The sequence below is a fragment of the Fundulus heteroclitus genome, chromosome 13 (assembly GCF_011125445.2).
Source record: "Fundulus heteroclitus isolate FHET01 chromosome 13, MU-UCD_Fhet_4.1, whole genome shotgun sequence".
Classification (NCBI taxonomy): Eukaryota; Metazoa; Chordata; class Actinopteri; order Cyprinodontiformes; family Fundulidae; genus Fundulus; species Fundulus heteroclitus.
The window spans coordinates 41,934,302-41,956,809 of NC_046373.1; the positions used below are offsets into that span (position 1 = coordinate 41,934,302).

The 22,508-nt window shown below is 43.9% G+C and overlaps 1 protein-coding gene across 1 annotated transcript in view; it reads right to left on the minus strand.

Annotated features, from left to right (window-relative positions):
* Nucleotides 1-19,058, minus strand: part of LOC118565396 (H-2 class I histocompatibility antigen, Q9 alpha chain-like) — a 56,926-nt gene extending 37,868 nt beyond the window's left edge. Inside the window, exon 1 of the mRNA XM_036145817.1 lies at nt 18,962-19,058. Coding sequence (XP_036001710.1) covers nt 18,962-19,013 — 52 coding nt within the window. The 5' untranslated portion in view covers nt 19,014-19,058. The remainder of the gene's footprint in view (nt 1-18,961) is intronic.
* Nucleotides 19,059-22,508: the final 3,450 nt, after the last annotated feature.

Below are 22,508 nucleotides of genomic sequence, written 5' to 3' on the forward strand. Positions count from 1 at the left end.
CCCGCTGACAACAGTTGAAACCCAGGAAGCTCTTAAAAGCATGCCTAATAAAAAGGCTCCAGGTCCAGATGGATTCCCCACTGAGTTTTATAAAGAGTTCTGGAGTATTCTAGCCCCAACGTTCCACAGAATGTTGCAGGAAATACAGGAAAAAGGTAGATTTCCAGCTAATATGAACTCTGCCACCATCAGCCTTCTGCTCAAGCCAGACAAAGATCCTGTGTTGCCCACTAGTTATCGTCCCATATCCTTAATTAATGTGGATATTAAGATAATCTGTAAAGCTTTAACAAAAAGATTAGACAAAGTAACTCCTCTCATAATACATCCAGATCAAACTGGTTTCATCAGAGGAAGGCAGTCATCCACAAATAAACGCCGATTACTTAATTTAATTGATTATTCCTACAGTAAAAACATTAAAACCAATATAGTGTCTTTAGACGCAGAAAAAGCATTTGATAGAGTAAATTGGAAATTTTTATTCGCTACTCTTCATAAATTCGGTTTTGGCGATTTATTCATAAACTGGTTAAAAATTCTATCCAATTCTCCAACAGCCTGTGTCAGGACAAATAATCAAATATCTTCCAGTTTTTGTCTACAGAGGGGCACCAGGCAAGGATGCCCTCTTTCTCCATCACTTTTTGCCATCTTTATAGAACCTCTAGCAGCAACAATCAGACAAACAAAAGCTGTAAAAGGTATAAAATGCATGAAAATAGAGCACACGATTAGTCTGTACGCGGATGATGTATTACTTTATCTCCAGCATTCAAATAATTCTCTTTTACAAGTAATTAGAATACTAGAATCTTTCTCTAAAGTATCAGATTACTCGTTAAACTGGTCTAAATCTACGGTACTGTCAATTAATTGCTCTCTCGAAAACTCCCTAAATTTACAAATGCAATCAGGAAATATTAAATATTTAGGTATTACTGTGTCGAATAAATTAACAGATTTACTTAAACTTAACCATGCCCCACTTTTAAACAGGATAGAAGAGGACCTTGAAAGATGGAAATCGCTTCCAATCACACTTATGGGTAGGGTAGCTTCAATAAAAATGATGGTCCTACCTAGAATTAATTATTTATTTTCAATGGTCCCCAATAAACCATCATCTGACTGGTTTAAATCTCTAGACTCTGCCATTTCTAAATTTCTTTGGAAAGATAAACCCCCACGTATTAGCTTAAAGACAATACAGAAGACTAAAGACAGGGGAGGATTAGATCTGCCTAACTTCCATAACTATTACTTAGCAAATAGGCTACAATACATCTCTAAATGGATAAAAAATAGTCTTTTAGATGAGCCTTGGTTAGATATAGAACAGGAAATGTGCAATAATATCATGATTTCAGATCTGCCGTTTATAAGCTCAAATATAAAACGGCATACATGCTTCAAAAATATCAACATTAGTTCTACTCTGACAGCATGGTGGGAGTTCCTCAAAATGACAAAGTCATCCCTTATCCCATGCAGTCGTACACCTATCTGGAATAACCCTGATATCCTACAAAATAATAAAATGATAAACTTTACATACTGGAAGAATAAAGGTATTAAATATCTGGAACATCTACTTGACGGAACCGAGTTCATCAATTTTGCTAAACTAAATATGCAATATGGCATTAGTAAAAATAAATTCTTGGAATATGAACAACTTAAATCTATAATTAAAAATAAATATAAGCATATTAATGGTGGTTCACAAATCCCAACTAATATAATAGAGTTCTTAGATCTAACCCCCCCCCCCCCCCCCCCCAAACTACTGTCTAAATCATACAGGACACTGACTAAAATAGATGATTCGATATCTCTTCCTATAATGAAGTGGGAAAAAGATTTATCAGGCACCTTTGAACAAAATTTCTGGGCTCAGACATGTCTAAGAACTTTCAAATTGACTAGAAACACCAACTTACAACTAATACAATACAAAATCTTTCACAGAGTACACTACACAGGACAAAGATTATTCAAGATGGGTCTGGCACAATCTAATATCTGCCCACACTGCATAGGCAATCATCCTGATAATTATTTTCATGCGTTATGGTTATGCACACCAGTCCAGAGGTTCTGGACACAGATATGTAAGGACTTATCAAGGTGCTTGAGCTGTAAGATTACACCATCCCCATCAGTTTGCCTGCTCGGTAATTTTGAGGAAAGTCCTCTGAAAAAAGAAATAGTTTACATGGTTTTTACTGCTTTATGCATCGCAAAGAAAACTATCCTCATGAATTGGAAAAGTAAACAAAATCTCAGTATCAATCAGTATAGAGATCTTTTGTTGGATCATATTAATCTAGAGACAGCATCTGCTTCCACATCTGATTGGTCTCTTTGGGCTCCTCTGATCAACACCATCACTTAGTGGAATAGGGGGCGGTGGGTTGCTTCCTGCAGGGCACAGTGGCTGGATGGAGGGGTTCCTGGGGCCCTGGGGGCACTTGAAGTGGGGCGCCTGGTGGATCCGGCTCCGGGGTCTGTTGCCCCCATCTGGGAGGAGTTTGGGAGGCCTACGGGTGGCCTACAGCAGCCGCTTGCGGCGCTCTTTGGGAGCTGCGTGTTGACGGACGTGGGTTACTGACCTGGTAGCTGTGCTGCCGCTGGGTGGGGCCGGGGTGGGTCTGGGGGTCTGGGGTCCCTGGGGCGCGGGCCCCGGCGGGGCCTCGGGGGTTCCGGTTCCGGGGGGTGTGCCGCTTTTGGTGTGGGCCGGCGCGCGCCCGGGTGTCCGCCCCTGCACGGGGCCTCTGGTGCGCTGGGGGGCCTCGGGGCCCGTTGAGCTGGTAGGGGGGCATGGTCATTAACACCTCTGGGCAGATGCTCTTCTCCTTCATTGGATAGGCACTCTGCCAGTGGGGGGAGGGGGAAAGGAGGGGGAGTAGGGATCTACCCAGCCTGGATGTCTACTGTCGAATGTATGGTGAGTTGTTTGAACGTTAGTGTTGGGGAGGGATTAAATCCACGGGTGGGGGGGGGGGGGGGTTGGGGGGGGGGGGGGGGGTTGGCGTTCTGGTGGGCTTGTGTCCGGCCTCCTGTCCCGGTCCTGGTCCATGTCGTCTTCCGGTGCGGGTTTCACCTGGGGGGGTGGGGTTTGGGATGGCTCGTGCGGGCCGGCTGGCCAGGGTCCCCCCCTCTTATTATTATTATTATTTATTATTTATTTATTTATTTAGTTTAAGTAGGCTTGGTGGGTGGGCTGGGGGGGGCTGAGGTGTTGGTCCTGGTGGGTGGTTGGCTGGCGGGCCCTGCGGCCTCTACCTGGCCCCCGGGCTACGGTGGTGCCGCTGGCGAGGCCCCCTTCTCTGGGTGGGGCTTTCGGGGAGCGGGGGTGCCTATTGGAGTCAGTAGGGGAGCTGGCTCCCTGGGTTGGCTCCCCAGTCCTTTGCTCCCCATCCCCGGACTCCTCCCTCTGCCTGCTCCATCACGCCGCCACACATGTAGGTCCTTGGGGAGAGGGCGTTACTGGAGGTTGCCACTTTCTGGTGACGCCCCTCTCCCCAATTTTATCATGCATCTTAGACACTTTCACTTCAAACATTTTTCACATCGCACACTCATATAGGCCATGGTAGGGGGGGTGGGGGGAAGACGTCTGGGGGGGGGGGGGGGGCTTTTGTTGTGTGGGCCTCACTTCGGACGGCTCCCTTCACCTCCTCTCCCACTTAGACATTGAGGGTTCTGGGCAGTCACACGGAGGGGGTGCGCTGGCAACAGCTACCTTCCGGAAGGGGGGTGGGCTGTGCCGTGAATCCCCTTCGGCGCTCCCAGTTTTTAAACGCACTTGAGAACAACATGCAACAACACAACATTTGAGCAGGCGTAGGGAGGGTCGGGGTCTTCTGCACACCCCCGTTCTCCGATGGCGGCAAGGAGCCTGGGCCTGGAGGAGGTGCGGGCCACTGTGTCCGGGGTCTTGGCGGGGGGCTGCGGTGTGCAGTCAGCGGCTTGCCAGGTCTGGGGCTGATGCCTCTGCTCCCCCCAGGGGGCGGGGTGCAGGGATGGCAAGGGTAAGGTGGGGGGAGGGAGGGGGTTTATTAGGTATTTAGGGGGAGGGGGGGCTCTGGCCGGGTGGCTCGTGCGGGTCGTGTTGGCCCGCCCTCTTGGGGGGGCCCGGTCCGGGGGGCGTCTGGTCTGGGGCCGGGGCCGGGGGTCGGGCACAAGCAGTCGTATAGTCGATTTGGGGTGAACGCCCCCCCCCCCCCCCCCCCCCTTTGGTCAGTGTTGGATGTGAGTGTTATGTGGGAATGTGTGTACAGCGTCTTTTTTTTTTTTTTTTTTTTTTTTTTTTTCTCTCTCTGTGTGGTGAGTGGGGCACAAGGGAGGGATGGGGTGAATGAGTTTTTTTTTTGTTTTTTTTTCCAGGTATGGGTGTGGTCCGCTCCCTCTCCCAAGAACATCTCAAGTCTCCGATAGGTGCGGAGCCCATCCCCCCACGTCCTGCCCTCCTCCACTTCGTTGGCGGGCGCCTTGGCCCCCTGGCGCATTGGTTGGCTTCGGGTTTGGGGCGGGTTCCCGGGCGTGCGCCGGCCCACTCCCGGCGGCCTCTTCGCGGAGCCTGGCCCCCCGGGGGGCGGCCGGGGCCCTCGTCGCGGGGGCGGGGCGCCCCTGGGGCCTCTGGCCCTCAGGGCCCATGGCCGGGACCACTTCAGCGGGGCTAGCTGCCGGCGGAGCCCACGGGCTCGTCTCCGCGGCTCTTGAGGGCGTCGGCATTGCGGTGGCTGGGGGATTTCCTCGGGGTCGTCTCTGCTCCTTCCTTGGGGGGGGGTTGCAGATATCCTGTGTCGGCCCCTCCTGGGCGACCTGCTTTAGGGACCCCTTTGGGAGTCCGGGGTTACGGGTCCCCTGACGCCTGCCTCTGTGCTCGGGGAAGGTGGGTCTTCGGTTCTCCACAATCACTATCAAGCTATTTCTGGATAATCTTCACCTAAACTAGTGCACTTTCACATCTCCCACAGGTGCTGGGTCCCAGGTATTAAGTGTTCACTTATATACAGTAATCTTATAATTTATTTATTTATTTATTTATGTTTTTTCACTTTCTTTTTTCAAATATCACATTACACATGTCAGCTTACATAATAATATATATGATTTAGCAATGGCATCTAGGTGTTATTCGAGTGTATCTGTTGCTTTATGTCTGTTGGTTGTGCTGTTCTTTTTGTGTCTCTTTCCAGGTGATGGAGCAGCAGTGTTGTAGTCAAGTCACTATGCCTCGAGTCCGAGTCCAGGTTCGAGTCACCAGTGTTCAAGTCCGAGTCAAGTCCAAGTCATTAAAAAAAAATCCGAGTCAAGTCCGAGTCGAGTCACTATTGACGTGTGATGTATGACATGAAGCAGTAACATTCCATTGCACTAATAACTCTTTCGCTGTAGTTACCCTTGGTTTTACTCGGTAAAACTACCGCTTTTTCCAAGTCTAAGACGTCTCCTAACCATGGTTTTTAAACATTGTTGTTATGGAACGCGCAACAGCGACTCGAGGTACGCTGATAGGCCGCATATGAAGGATGTTAAAGCCGCAAGCGGCGTCGATCGGCCCTCGCAGCCAAGCGCACTCCGGCCTATTGGCCACCGCCGCGGTGCCGGCCGGCGGGCGGGGTTCGTACCCCGCCGCGGCTCCGGGCGGCCGTTGGGGTTCGCGCACCGCCGACCGCCCGCCACCGCAGATGCTGTTACGCATTTTCCTCGCTCGTCCACCGGGCGATTCCCACAAACGCGTTCGGCAGTGTTCCCCCATGACTCACAACAAATCTGGTGTGGATCGGTCGATGCAGCGAGGAGATACAGCCGTTGGATAATGATAATGCATTTGGCCACCGGACCGGACTAAATTGTTCGGCGGGCCGGAAAATTTATACCGATTCCTGGACGGTGACTACAAACAGAAAAAAAAAACGGCCGATGACGGCATGAACACCAAGCAGGAGAAAAACAACGACTTACCTTCCTATTAACTCGGCCCGTCTTTCCGAGCCCTCGACACTCAAGCCATCGTTTGAGCTGAACGTTGGTATGTTGTTCCACAGTTCTACCAGTAAAATGGGCGCCTGGACATCCTCTTGTGATAGTTTAACAGCTGTAAAGTCAGTCATATCGTTGTATATGTTGCACGTGTAACGGCTGGTTGCTACGTGCGCTCTCACACTGTTTGCCCAACCTTAGCGGCAAGGGGCGTTGCTCATGAGATGGTGACGTCACGTGCGCGGTACGACATTTAGATATTAAAATCATACACCAAATAATATTCTAATGACATATTAAAATTATAGCCTAATGATATAAAAAAAAGTCGAGTCTTTTTCTCAATTTCCGAGTCAGAATGATCTGAATGTAGGAGTCCGAGTCCAAGTTCGAGTCATCAGTGCTCAAGTCCAAGTCAAGTCACGAGTCTCTAAATTTAGCTAATGACTCGAACTCGAGTTCGAGTCTCGGACTCGAGTACTACAACACTGTGGAGCAGACAGAGGACGTTTTATCATTCTCTTCCTGTTATCTCCTCTTTCTTTCACCTCTACTCTTTTTTTTCTTTTCTTTCACTTTTTGTTCTTCCTTTACTCTCCCATTGTCATGTCCATATAATTTGAAATTCTCCTTGCAGGAATCATAATAAAGCTATTTACAAGCATAAATCAAGTGGAGCACTATGGCGAAAGCTGTTTGCTCCACTTGTAAAAGCAAAATCTGTCGAGCTCTATCTGGCATTGAGATATCAATTCCTATTGCCATATTGCTAGACAGGACACTGGGAAAAAAAAAGCTTCAGGTGTGGAAAAATTTAAATAATTTCTTAATTTTTATCTGTTTGATGTATTTTGTCATGCAGGACAGTGTTTTAAAGTTCCAAAAAATGTGAATAAATGTTTTTCAACATTGTTCAATCACTGTGATCAGTTCTTATGCATAATGCTCAAGTAAATGTTTAACTGAGTAAAAGTATTGTTGAAATTGCACATACTTTTCTTAAAAACGCTAAGGTTATTCATAATATATTGTGTAAAAGTGAAATTAATTTAATATAAAAATCAACAAGTCCACTTTTATTAGTTCTATTTAATCTTGCAATGAGTTTACTCGTGTGGCCCTCTTGAGATCAGATTAAGCTGAATGCGGCCCCTAAACCAAAATGAGTTTGACACCCCTGCATTAGAGAAACAACAATTTCTTTTTAAAGTTGTGTTTATTTAATGATTTCCTTTTTTTTAAAATGTTGCTGAACACATTCTATTATGTTATATAAAATAATATAATTGCTCACTGACCTCAACTCCATAAACATTTCAGACTCTAAAAGTTCACTTTGACTCTAATTAGAGATCTATTATATTTTCATTTTTTTGTAAATAATGTTTTTTATAAGAGAGTATATAGAGACACACTTTATGCAAGAACCTTTTTAATATATAATAATTTTGGGTACTATGATTTAAAATAATCAGATGTTCTTCATATATAAAACTACAGCAATAAATTAGACAGGTTAACAATATTATTTCCACTCAGCAAAGAATAAACACTAAAAATCAGTACAATAATGTCAAAATCAATTTGGTTTTAAAATACATTTTCGTTTGAATGATGAGTTATATAAAAATTATGTTAAAATATATTGGCTTCAGTTGATATTATTTAAAGCAATGTCATGATCATGGTTTATACGACAGCTTTTAGGATCTTATTGAACCATCAATCAGGTCCAACTGCTGAAGATTAAAACTGCTGGAAGATTAAACAGGACGGCATAGATCGGGCTTTTATCCTTTTATTAACAACCTAAATAGATTATGAGGTAAAAAATTGTACAGACATTAGTTCAAATAATCATTGCTAATTTTAAAAATAAAAATGGTACATTGGCATCATTTTAATTGGACATGACCCAAGAGTGTTTAGTGAAACCATAACTAAAATAATCTACAGTAATAAAATATATAGTATATAGAGACACACTTTATGCAAGAACCTTTTTAATATATAATAATTTTGGGTACTATGATTTAAAATAATCAGATGTTCTTCATATATAAAACTACAGCAATAAATTAGACAGGTTAACAATATTATTTCCACTCAGCAAAGAATAAACACTAAAAATCAGTACAATAATGTCAAAATCAATTTGGTTTTAAAATACATTTTCGTTTGAATGATGAGTTATATAAAAATTATGTTAAAATATATTGGCTTCAGTTGATATTATTTAAAGCAATGTCATGATCATGGTTTATACGACAGCTTTTAGGATCTTATTGAACCATCAATCAGGTCCAACTGCTGAAGATTAAAACTGCTGGAAGATTAAACAGGACGGCATAGATCGGGCTTTTATCCTTTTATTAACAACCTAAATAGATTATGAGGTAAAAAATTGTACAGACATTAGTTCAAATAATCATTGCTAATTTTAAAAATAAAAATGGTACATTGGCATCATTTTAATTGGACATGACCCAAGAGTGTTTAGTGAAACCATAACTAAAATAATCTACAGTAATAAAATATAGTTTGACATATTTATTTGGAACAACAGTGTCATTCTTCCATGTTCAAATGTGTCGGCCTTTTTATGTTTACTACAGAGGAAATAACAGAAAGACAAACTGAGTAGTTTAGCTTTGTGGTAAAATATTGGATGTTACTTAATTTCCTGAAATATATTTGAATGGATTTGAAAACTGCAAAATAACCCAGGTTATCTAAATAATTTTTCTTTTTTTTATCCTCAGCGAACACATACATTGACAGTAAACACACCTTTAGTGATTGATACTTTCATTTGCTGCTTTTAGATATAAAATACCTATTAGAGCCATATTTTGGAGTTATTGTGTTTATTTTCCTGTTTGGTGTAATACTTAAATATGACAGTGGGTGGCTTCATCTGTTTAAATGGAGTCACAGCAGTGTTTCCCGCAGCGCTATGTTGGCGTGGCGGCCGCCACGCCAAAGTCACGCTACCGCCACGCCAACATTCCAACAAAAAAAAAAAAAAAAGTGACGTTAACACGCGCTTTCGCGCGTGCGTGAATGGCATGTAAAAAACACATGGATACCCCCGCTCCGCGAGTCTGTCCGCGGAAAACGTGTCGTCCACCCCCCCCCCCCCCCTCCCGCCCCCCCGCTCCGCGAGTCGGTCGGTCCGTCCAGACCCCCCCCCCCCCCACCCCCCCGCACCGCGAGTCGGTCCGACCATCCCCCATCCCCCCCCCCCCCCCCCCCCGCCTCGCATAAGCAAATTCCTGCGGGAAACACTGCACAGGTAGTCACACAGCAGGTGTGCTTATTGCTGCAGAAAAACAGTTGTTGACATCGTCGTCGTTTTGTTATTGAACACTGCGTTGCAGAAAATGTAACATACTTTGGTTGTAAGTTACAATGCGTTTTCTGTGAGAGCACCGGATCAATAAATGTTCTACAATCATATACCTGAAGTTTATTTATTGGATTCAGGAGGACGTTGCATCAACTAAGTGCCAGTCAGCAGCCTCGTCGTAGCTAAGATTTGTTTTGTTTAGTTTTATTTTAACAAGTCACTGTAACAACTGATTTAATATTTTTCAAATGATGTAATAGGTCCCGCAACAATATTAAATTATGGACAAATTCTGATATTTCAATGATGACTAAAATACCAGAATTTGATAAAAATTTATACATTTATTATTTGTCACTTTATTTAAAACAAAAAATGACAACAACAATTTCAAAGTACAAAATTCAGGCAGAAAAACACTTTTCTACACAATGTTGTTCAACATAAAACTGCTAAATGGCCTGTACTTGAATAAAGTTTTATCAAGTCCAGCGACCCCAGAGCTCTTTACACTCCAGTCATCCTTTCACACCATGTAGGCGTTAATGTATATACAGTAAGTTAGGATACAGCAGCGAGACAGTTTACTTTAGTGTAGCAATACTTCGGAATATTTACTCATGTAAAAGCAAGAAGTACAATGCAGTAAAACTACTCCTTGAAGTACATTTTGTTCAAAAAATTACTCAAATAAAGTTAACTGAGGAAATGTAACCAGTTACCACGCACATCTGAGGACGAATTGCTTCACATGGGCTATGTGTCACTTAAGCACCACTAAGACCATCATCACCCGAGCCAACCAACGACCCTGGATTACTGCGGAGGTCGGTCAAGCGCTAAAAGCACGGAACTCAGCCTTCAAGTCTGGTGACAAGGAGGCATTGAGGACAGCGAGAGCCAACCTAAACCGTGCCATCAGGCTAGCAAAGCGGAACCACAGTCAGAAAATCCAGGAGCTTTTCCATGACGCCAGCAACACCAGGAGCATGTGGAAAGGCATCCGGGCGATCACTGAATACAACACGCCCTCCCCCCGGTGGTTGAAGTTGATGCTGACTTCCTCAATGGACTAAATAACTTCTTTGGGAGGTTTGAGGCACTAAATAGCACTCCAGCAGTGAAAGCTGTTCCCCATCAGGAAGAGGAGGTCCTCTGCCTTGACACCGCCGACGTGTGGAAGACTCTGAGGAGAGTCAACCCGCGGAAGGCCCCAGGCCCCGACAACATACCTGGGCGGGTGCTCAAGGAGTGTGCAGGTCAGCTGGCTGGTGTCCTCACAGACATTTTTAACACGTCGCTGGACCAAGCCATAGTGCCAGCATGCTTCAAGTCTGCCTCCATCATTCCGGTGCCAAAGAAACCTCAAGTCACCTGTTTCAACGACTACCGGCCCGTTGCACTGACTCCCATCATGATGAAGTGCTTTGAAAGGTTGGTAAAGGAACACATCGTCTCCAGTCTCCCCCCAACACTCGACCCGTTCCAGTTTGCCTACCGACGGAACCGCTCCACTGAGGACGCCATCTCCTCTGCTCTTCACCTGAGCCTGGCACACCTAGAGGAGAAGAACACGCACGTGCGGATGCTGTTCCTGGACTTCAGTTCAGCGTTCAACACCATCATCCCACAACATCTGGTGGGAAAACTGGAGCATCTGGGCTTCAACACACCCCTACGAAACTGGCTGCTAGACTTCCTCACCAACAGACCTCAGTCAGTCTGGGTTGGACCGAACACCTCTGATGTCATTACCCTCAGCACGGGCTCCCCTCAGGGCTGCGTCCTGAGCCCCTTGCTGTTCACCCTGATGACACACGACTGCGTCCCCAGGTTCACCACCAATCACATTGTGAAGTTTGCAGACGACACAACGGTGGTGGGCCTGATCAGAGACGACAACGACCAGGACTACAGAGAGGAGGTGGAGCAGCTGGTGGACTGGTGCAGAGACAACAGCCTGATCCTGAACGTGGAGAAGACGAAGGAGATCATCGTCGACTTCAGGAAAAACCGGCCTCACCATGCTCCACTGCTCATCAACAACTCAGCGGTGGAGGTGGTCAGCAGCACCAAGTTCCTGGGGGTGCACATCACGGACAACCTCACCTGGTCTGTGAACACCACATCACTGGTGAAGAGGGCACAGAAGCGACTGTACTTTCTGCGGAGGATGAGGAGAGCCCGCCTGCCCCCGCCCATCCTCACGACCTTCTACAGAAGCACCATAGAGAGTATTCTGACCAGCTGTCTCTCTGTGTGGTGTGGAGGCTGCAGCGCCTCCGACTGGAAGAACGTGAGGAGAGTGGTGAGGACAGCAGAAGGGATCATCGGGGCTCCTCTTCCCTCCATTAAAGACATTTCATCGCAGCGCTGTGTGTCTCGAGCCCGTAACATCATCAGGGACCCCTCACACCCCCACCATAGACTATTCTCCCTGCTGCCCTCTGGAAAGAGGTTCCGCAGCATCCGCTGCAGGTCCACTAGGTTCTGCAAAAGCTTTTTCCCTGCTGCCATCAGACTGTTGAACTGCTGAACTGCTGAAGTATAAAAACGGACTGTGTACCACACTCGACTCGCTGATTTGCACATTTGCACATTTGCACATTTGTATCGTATCCTGCAAAATTGCTGCTGCAACTTACCCAGAAACGTACTGCAAAACTGTTTACAATGCAACTGTCTACTTTTAAATCACTGCTGCACCTTACTGCATATTTGTTTACATTTGTTTTACATTGTTTACATTTCAACTGCCTACTGTTCACTGCTGCACTTTATCCGGAAGTCAATTGAAACATATCCTGTAAGTGACTGCGATTTATCACTGCACTTTATCCTGTACTGTAATTCACTGTCAGGTATCCTGTAGAGTTACTGCAATCTTTCTGAGCTGTGTGAAAACGAAATTTCGTTCTGTATGCACTCTGTGTATACAAAATGACAATAAAGAAAGTCTAAGTCTAAGTCTAAGTAAAGTTAGAAAGATATTCACAGATTCGGCTTTTTCGGATCAATAACTCATCGGCAGATGATTTATTCTACAAAACAGACACCTCTCTGTAACCACAGCAAGGCAGACAGTGAGCTACAACTGTAGTTTCCTCAAAACGAGTCTCCCACCGCGCAGGGAGAATTACATTGGACCCAATGCAGAGCTCGCTGGCCAGTTGCTACCCCAGAAAAATTATCAGAGAGAAATATTCAAAAGCGTCACCAAGGAGAGGTGGATTGTTATCAAATTTATTTCATGTGTATCTGATCTCATGTATATCATACCACATTTATTGGATTTGAAAATAATGCATTTTTTGAGGAATTTTCCAAAGCCTAAATGGCAAATGGCACCTCTATTTTATTATTAAAATAAATATAAAGTGAGAAATAAGTACACTATAGATCATTGTAGTGCCACCAAACTTGTAGTATACATAGATCACTTCATCTAGATCATACTACAACTCTTAAAGTGAAAATGTGCTAAATTGTATTTTTGGATAATTTTTGTATTGTTATTACAAGCATATAACAGCCAAAAGGCACATAGATCATTGTAGTGCCACCAAACTCACCCTACACATAAATAACCTCATCTAGTTTATACTACAACTCTTAATTTAGGGAAATGTGCTTAACTTTATTTTTGGACATTTTTTCATTGTTATTACAAGCATATAATAGCCAATAGGTACAGTATAGATCAGTGCCACCAACCTTGTAGAATACATAGATAAGATAAGATAAGATAAGATAGTCTTTATTGATCTCACAATGGAGAAATTCACTCGTCACATCGGCTCATACAAGAAGGTGCAGAGTAGGGAAGGTGCATTCAATTATATACAGTGAATCTTCATATATACAATGGATCAGAAAGACAATAGATAGATCACCTTATCTAGATCATACTACAACTCTTACTTTGGGAAAATGTGCTAAACTATTTTTTTAGATTCTTTCATTATTATTATAAGCATATTATCACCAATAAGTACACTATAGCTCATTGTAGTGCCACCAAACTCATAGAACACATAGATAACCTCATCTAGTTTATACTACAACTCTTACTTTGGGAAAATGGGCCACAGATATTTCTAATACTCTCCATGTAACATTAAGGGCATAAAGTATTATCATCATCATCCACAAAGTAACTTTTATAAGTTGTAGGGTGAAAAAAATCACATCTACACCTTATCAGATTTATTTACACAGCAACACTTGGCTCGTGAATTTTGACTTGGAATTCTGAGGAATAATTTCATATTAAAAATAATACAAATCTTTCTCCATCGCTTTTATTAGCAGTACTCAGTTTGAACTGCAGGGATCTCTTGCCCTGGACACCATTTTCACCATTTTTTTTCTTTACAGGTATAACATTAACTAAAAGTCAACATGGAGTCTAAAAACATGAAATTTTCATGTGTTGTCATTAATTTTTACTTTATTTCAAAGATATTTGAGCTTTGGTTAGTTATTTCATTTATTTGATCAAATGTGCTGGTATTGAGTTTTTACCTCATGGCCACTGCCTTGCAACCACAACACCAGACACAATCAGACCAATTAGATGCCTAGTGTAATGAAGTCCCAGCCAATCATGATCAGCCATCAATTAAGGTCAGTAGAGCAATAATCTTTTACAGTTTAGCAGAAAAGGAGATTATAAGGAAGTTGAAATATAAACAGAATTTCCATGGTAAGTCCAACCATTTTTCTTTTCCTTGTCATTTTGATAATTGTAATGAATGATAAATGTTTAGATGCCAGATTAAATTCAGTTTTGATTGTGAGCTGAAGCTTTTGACCTGATTCAATGCTACATTAATTTATCCTCTCTTTAGCTACATATGTAACTGTTAGCCATATTAGACATTTTAGATTTAGACTTCAACAAGACTTCAACAAGCTCTTTGCAGCCAAGGTGTTTAGGAGATCCGTTTTGGTGGCCTTAGGATTGCGTCTCTGCTATTCGCGGATGACGTGGTCCTATTGGCTTCATCAGGGCGTGATCTACAGCTCTCACTGGAGCGGTTCGCAGCCGAGTGCGAAGCGGCCGGGATGAAAATCAGTGCCTCCAAATCCGAGACCATGGTCTTGAACCGGAAAAGGGTAGAGTGCCTTCTCTGGGTTGGGGAGAATGTGCTGCCCCTAGTGGAGGAGTTCAAGTATCTTGGGGTCTTGTTCATGAATGAGGGGAGGATGGAGCGGGAGATCGACAGGCGGATTGGTGCAGCGTCTGCTGTGAAGCGGGCGCTGTACCGATCCGTTGTGGTGAAGAGAGAGCTGAGCCAAAAGGCGAAGCTCTCGATTTACCGGTCGATCTACGTTCCTACCCTCATCTATGGTCACGAGCTTTGGGTCGTGACCGAAAGAACGAGATCCCGGATACAAGCGGCTGAAATGAGTTTTCTCCATAGTGTGTCTGGGCTCTCCCTTAGAGATAGGGTGAGGAGCTCAGTCATCCGGGGAGGACTCAGAGTAGAGCCGCTGCTCCTCCACGTCCAGAGGAGCCAGTTGAGGTGGCTCGGGCATCTGGTCAGGATGCCTCCTGGACGCCTCCCTGGTGAGGTGTTCCGGGCACGTCCCACCGGGAGGAGGCCCAGGGGAAGACCCAGGACACGCTGGAGGGACTATGTCTCTCTACTGGGAACGCCTTGGGATTCCTCCTGAGGAGCTGGCCCAAGTGGCTGGGGAGAGGGACGTCTGGGCCTCCCTACTGAAGCTGCTACCCCCGCGACCCGAACCCGGATAAGCGGAAGAAGACGGACGGACAGACGGACGGACGGACGGACGGACAGACGGACGGACGGACGGTCCGAAGTTTTACAATGACACACATGTTTATCCCGATGCTGTAGATACAGTGTGAAACTTGTGGATGATGGTTCCACACTGAATGCACTGAAATGATACCAGCACAGATTCCAATCAAAGACACCCCTTGGTACTGTGTGTTTTGCACCAACAAGAGAATCTCAGAGTAACTATTGCTGACTGTCACTGAGCATGTTGTAGTGATGTGGACCTTGCAGCTCTGTTGACCTCACAGCAGGCAATTCCCACGGAAGTCTCCCTTAATATCATGCCAGAAACAAGACACCAAGCAATATTCAGGTTTATAGCAATTTTTGTGAAGCTGTATGGGAATCTTAAATATTGTGATTTTTATTATTCAGTGAGATTTTATTTTGTGTAAGTTTGCAGGAACAAACTGTATTCTCATCTTACATTGTTTGATCATAATGCAAACAGTAAAGGAGAAGTTAAATAGTCTTTGGTTGTAATATAGTTGTTATCGGTATAAGCCTTTCTGCATCAATAAAGCCAATGTTATTTTTATTCAACATGTTCAATTAATATGTGTGCCGTAAATTTGGTGGCACTACAATGATCTATAGTGTACCTATTGGCTATTATATGCTTGTAATAACAATGAAAAAAATTAAAAAAAAATTTGAGTTTAGCACATTTTCCCAAAGTAAGAGTTGTAGTATGAACTAGATGAGGTTATCTATGGGTAGGGGGTAGTTTGGTGGCACTACAATAATCTATACTGTACTTATTGGTGATAATATGCTTATAATAACAAAGAAAAAAACTAAAAAAAAATTAGTTTAGCACATTTTCCCAAAGTCAGAGTTGTAGTATGATCTAGATGAAGTGATGTATTCTACAAGTTTGGTGGCACTACAACAATCTATAGTGTAGTTATTTCTCACTTTATACTTATTCTAATAATAAAATAGAGGTGCCATTTGCCATTTAGGCTTTGGAAAATTCCTCAAAAAATGCATTATTTTCAAATCCAATAAATGTGGTATGATATACATGAGATCAGATACACATGTAATAAATTTGATAACAATCCAATGACAACATTCAGCGCTTTTAAATATTTCTCTATGATTATTTTCTGGTGTAGCAACTTGCAGACGGTCCCTAAGCATCTGCGGAGCAGCGAGCTCTGCTTTGGGTCCAATGTAATTCTCCCTGCGCGGTGGGAGACTCGTTTTGAGGAAACTACGGTTGTAGCTCACTGTCTGCCTTGCTGTGGTTACAGAGAGTTGTCTGTTTTGTAGAAGAAATCATCTGCCAAATCTATCATGCATCTTAGACACTTTCACTTCAAACATTTTTCACATCGCACACTCATATAGGCCATGGTAGGGGGGGGAAGACGTCTGGGGGGGGCTTATGTTGTGTGGGCCTCACCTCGGACGGCTCCCTTCACCTCCTCTCCCACTTAGACATTGAGGGTTCTGGGCAGTCGCCCGGAGGGGGTGCGCTGGCAACAGCTACCTTCCGGAAGGGGGGTGGGCTGTGCCGTGCATCTCCTTCGGCGCTCCCAGTTTTTAAACGCACTTGAGAACAACATGCAACAACGCAACATTTGAGCAGGCGTAGGGAGGATCGGGGTCTTCTGCACACCCCCGTTCTCCGATGGCGGCAAGGAGTCTGGGGCCTGGAGGAGGTGCGGGCCACTGTGTCCGGGGTCTTGGCGGGGGGCTGCGGTGGGTAGTCAGCGGCTTGCCAGGTCTGGGGCTGATGCCTCCGCTCCCCCCAGGATGGGCGGGGGGGGCAGGGATGGCAAGGGTAAGGTGGGGGGAGGGAGGGGGTTTATTAGGTATTTAGGGGGAGGGGTGGGCTCTGGCCGGGTGGCTCGTGCGGGTCGTGTTGGCCCGACCTCTTGGGGGGGCCCACTCCGGGGGGCGTCTGGTCTGGGGCCGGGGGTCGGGCACAAGCAGTCGTGTAGTCGATTTGGGGTGACCCCCCCCCTTTTGGTCAGTGTTGGGTGTGAGTGTTATGTGGGAATGTGTGTACAGCGTCTTTTTTTTTTTTTTTTTTCTGTGTGTGGTGAGTGGGGCACAAGGGAGGGATGGAGGGATGGGGTGAATGAGTTTTCCTTATTTTTTATTTTTTTCCAGGTATGGGTGTGGTCCGCTCCCTCTCCCAAGAACATCTCAAGTCTCCGCTAGGTGCGGAGCCCATCCCCCCACGTCCTGCCCTCCTTCACTTCGTTGGCGGGCGCCTTGGCCCCCTGGCGTGTTGGTTGGCTTCGGGTTTGGGGCAGGTTCCCGGGCGTGCGCCGGCCCACTCCCGGCGGCCTCTTCGCGGGGCCTGGCCCCCCGGGGGGCGGCCGGGGCCCCCGTCGCGGGGGCGGGGCGCCCCTGGGGCCTCTGGCCCTCAGGGCCCATGGCCGGGACCACTTCAGCGGGGCTAGCTGCCGGCGGAGCCCACGGGCTCGTCTCCGCGGCTCTTGAGGGCGTCGGCATTGCGGTGGCTGGGGGATTTCCTCGGGGTCGTCTCTGCTCCTTCCTTGGGGGGGGGGGGGGGGGGGGGGGGGGGGTTGCAGATATCCTGTGTCGGCCCCTCCTGGGCGACCTGCTTTGGGGGCCCCTGACGCCTGCCTCTGTGCTCGGGGAAGGTGGGTCTTCGGTTCTCCACAATCACTATCAAGCTATTTCTGGATAATCTTCACCTAAACTAGTGCACTTTCACATCTCACACAGGTGCTGGGTCCCAGGTAAGTGTTCTGTATATAAGTGTTCACTTATATACAGTAATCTTATAATTTATTTATTTATTTATTTATGTTCTTTCACCTTCTTTTTTTTTCAAATATCACATTACACATGTCAGCTTACATAGTAATATATATGATTTAGCAATGGCATCTAGGTGTTATTCGAGTGTATCTGTTGCTTTATGTCTGTTGGTTGTGCTGTTCTTTTTGTGTCTCTTTCCAGGTGATGGAGCAGACAAAGAAGGTTTTATCATTCTCTCCCTTTTATCTCCTCTTTCTTTCACCTCTACTCTTTTTTTTCTTTTCTTTCACTTTTTGTTCTTCCTTTACTCTCCCATTGTCATGTCCATATAATTTGAAATTCTCCTTGCAGGAATCATAATAAAGCTATTTACAAGCATAAATCAAGTGGAGCACTATGGCGAAAGCCGTTTGCTCCACTTGTAAAAGCAAAATCTGTCGAGCTCTATCTGGCATTGAGATATCAATTCCTATTGCCATATTGCTAGACAGGACACTGGGAAAAATAAAAAAAAATAAAAAAATAAATAAAAAATAAATCATCTGCCGACGAGTTACTGATCCGGAAAAGCCGAATCTGTTAATATCTTTCTAACTTTACTGAAGTGTTATACCAAAGGAACTGAATTTCGCACTCCACCCGATCCGGACCAGGTACATTGTTATCTGCGCCGTATGATCAACGTAAGCAAGACTGTTTAGTGAAATAAAATTATAAAATAATCTACGGTTAATAAAGTTTTTTTTTTTTTTTTTTCTCAGAAGCAGTGCTTTTACTCCGTGTTCAAATGTTTCTCCCTTTTCTTCCTTTTCAATTTCCGTGTTAACAGTAAGTAACAGAAAGAGGAAGACAAATAGTTTAGATTAACTTTGTACTAAAATGCTGAACGTTACGCGATTTGCTAAATTCTATTTATTTAAGAATCAACACTTTAAATGTTAAGGATTGATTTGAAAACTTTGTTTGCTTTATTATGCCACCTAACCAAGGGTACATTTCCTGTAGACTAAAATAATTTGTTACATGTGAAGAAAACAGTTAAGGATAAAAAATATTAACTTACCCGCAGCAGTACTGTATATTCTAATGAGAAGCAAAAATATACATTTTAACATCTTGAAGCCTACTTCATCACAGCCATAAACCTGACTGGTCTTCCGACTCGTTCATCTCATTTGGCTCTCCCAAGAGGTAAAATGGCTGTTAATATGAAAACAAGCCAATGAAAATGTATTCTGACTGTGACGTCACCAAGATCTAGGTGACTGGGGTTGTAAACGAAAGTGAAAGTGCTTCTCAAATATTTTACAGATTTCAATGGACTTCGTATTCTGAGAAGTTACCGCTTTTCTTTCTGACACTGCCGGGACTTTTTCTTATATTTTTAGTTTCCTGTTAAAACAATAAAGAAAATTGTTGTTTTTTGTCAAAGTCCAAAATAGACTGTTTTAAATATCAAATGCCAGGCTTCATTACCCTATTAAATATTGAATGATTGTTGTCTAGACTTCCAGCTTTCTCTACTCTCAGATAAAGTTGAGCTGTTCTACTGATTATTACTCCATGTTTCTACAGGGTGTATTCAAGATCACTGCCTAAAAGCAGCTTCTGTAATAAAATTTTAAAAAATGCGCTAAAAGAGAGCAGTTTTCACTTCAGGCTTCTGGAGTTAGCATTAAATATTTTTATTTGATGGAATCTGGTCAAAATCAGCCTGACTCTAGCAGTGAGGATGATTTGTCCATATAAAAGGACTGACCTTTGAGTCCTGCTAGGTTTTTTTCTGATCTGATCTGAAAGATCAGTTTTCAATCCACAAGTCTGAGTTTTACCACTGACTGTTTCCCCCTGTAGATTAATTGTCAACAGCTGAGAAAATATCTGTATCTAGTGACGTCAGTGTGGCATTACATGATTTATACTTGGAGATTGTATGTTCTCTTAGTACATGCATTGGATATCTCCGGGTACTCCTGATTCCTCCCAAATTCCAAAATCATGATTGTTAGTTTAACTGGTTACTCTAAATCCCCTCATGGACCAGGAAACGTCCAGATTATGTGACCTCCTCTCATGCCTGAGAGCTTTAGCTGACCGACCAAGTTGTATTAGGTTCTCTCCCGCTTTAAATGCTCCATCATCATCCTGGTCCACAAGAAATGCATCATCACCTGGTTACATGACTACAGGCCTGAAGCCTTGAAGTCTGTGGTCATGAAATCTTTTGAGCAACTGGTGATGAAGTATCTGAAGGAGATCACATGGCGCCTTAAGAACCTCCTGCAGTTTGCTATCAAAATTGTGATATAAATAAGAAAAGTCTAAATTAAATGTTCTGTAGATAAATGTGGGACCCGGGTGGTAAATTTAAGGTTATTATCAATAACAAAACTAATGAGTCCGCCAACAAATTAAACTAACAATAAAACAGGTTTGATATCGCAGGGGTGAGCAGTGTATTTAAAACTAACAGGATTAAAATTTTAAACACTTTATTACAATAAAAGTAAAGCCTAAAAACTGTGCAGCGAATAACCCTAAAAGCTTTACTTAAAAGTGCAAACACACTTTAAAAAAAATAGTAACAAAAAGTCCAGCACCAAACCATCCTGCAGTTGTAGAGTAGAGCCGGTCAGCTACTTCTGCTCGGTGTCCTTCTGCAGTTCTTCTCTCTGACTAGGTGTGGCCGCCCGTTTTCTTCCTGCCTCATTACTCTGGATGAGATACACCTGTGATCAGTCAGTCAGTGGCCAGAGGAAATGCATAGAAAGCAAGAAATATACATACAACCATGCAACAAAACAAAGCTGAAACGAAAACATGCACATAGAAAAATCCACCTTCCTACATAAAGATGTTTGCAAGCAAGGCATATTTAAAACAAAAAATTTGATAGTTTTTGTTCAAGAGAACAGCTTTCATCTGAGTTAGACTTTATCCATGTTGAACATAAAGTGCAACCAACAAACCATTCTACATATGTATTAAAGTTGACCAGTACTTAATGCTATGGTGAGATTCCCCACCATAGCATAAAGATATTTATCATCCATCCATCCATTTTCTGACACGCTTATCCTTGTTGGGGTCATAAGGGGTGCTGGTGCCTACCTGCAGCATTCAATGGGGTAGACCCTGGACCAGTGACGTGTGGTAGGGTTCATAGCTGGTGAGGCACTGACGTCATAAGAGTCAGATTTACAAATATATACACTCATTGAGTGTATATATCAGTAGACTCATTGCAAAGTGCTGAATGAGACTGATTGAGCCAAATCAAATCACCAAGAGACATGGAAAAATTATATATTCTTTGATGAAAAAAAATAAAACTAAATTATTCGTCATTTGATTGGTAACAGTTTATGAGTTATGATGGATTTCTGCATTTGTAACACATTTAAAAACTATAACCCACATTACTCACATTTTATTACAAAAACAAAACATGAATAATTATCGCTGTCTTACCTGTCTTAGCTCTTTCTGAACAAAAATATCATCAGTTTCCGGTAAAAGTTCTCTTTATCTTCTTCAGTTTTAAAAGTCTCTTAGTCTCAGTGGAGCTCACTGCCAGGGAGGAAAGCCTTCCTTCATCAGTCCTGTTCAGCTGTATGTTTAGAGTCTTTTTAGTGCTTTACTTGTTTAGCAAAACTTGCTAATAAAACATCCATAACTTGCTTTGACTCTACACCGGGGGTCGGGAACGTATGGCTCGCGAGCCAGTTGTGGCTCTTTTGATGATTTCATCTGGCTCGCAGATAAAACAAAATATCACTCAACGTATTTTTCTTCTTTAGATAACATATCACAAGATCGTTTTAAGAGTAAGTTGATGGTTGATATCGGGACATAGGCACCAGCGACCCCCGTGACCCGATGAGGGATTAAGCGGGTCAGAAAATGGATGGATGGATGAATGAATGTTCACGGACACAGACCGCTCCTCAGCAGAGAGGAAGACCCGCCGGGTTGGTTAAAAAATTGTTCACAAAGGATTATTTTGGTGTTTTTGTCTTGTTAAAATGGGTGGAGGTGTCGGCGACATTGCAGCGTAAACACAGACGTACTAGCGCATGTGAACAAGGGCGTAATGCAGCCTGCAGACTGCTGCTGCAGACGGCGCCACCTGCCCTCTGCTGCTATTTCAGTAGAATAATGACCAGTGCAAAATTAAGTTGTATTTACCGGAGATGAAGTGTAGACTGCACATTCTGTCGGGGTATGATGGCTCCCACAGTCGATTGAAATTGTGTGCCTGGGTCCTTCTTCATTGAAAATATTAATTTCTTTTGTCTTTTGTCTTTCTTCGGTAAACAAAAGAAACGTACATCCAACGAATTGGAATGCCTCTGTGTGCAACCAGGAGCACAACAAGTCGTAGGCACTGTTTACATTTCGAAAATAAACTAACTAAAAGCACGCTCTAATTCACCCGTTTTGTAATGATACAATGCGAGAACAGTCCTGTTTTCGGCTACCCGCGGGCCCGGAAGTAGCGTGGACGTCACACGTGAACTACCTTATTGGCTCTCACTGAAATAAATTTCCAGATATTTTGCTTTCATGGCAGTTTCTCAATTCACGAGAACGCGAGTCCGTACTCGCGG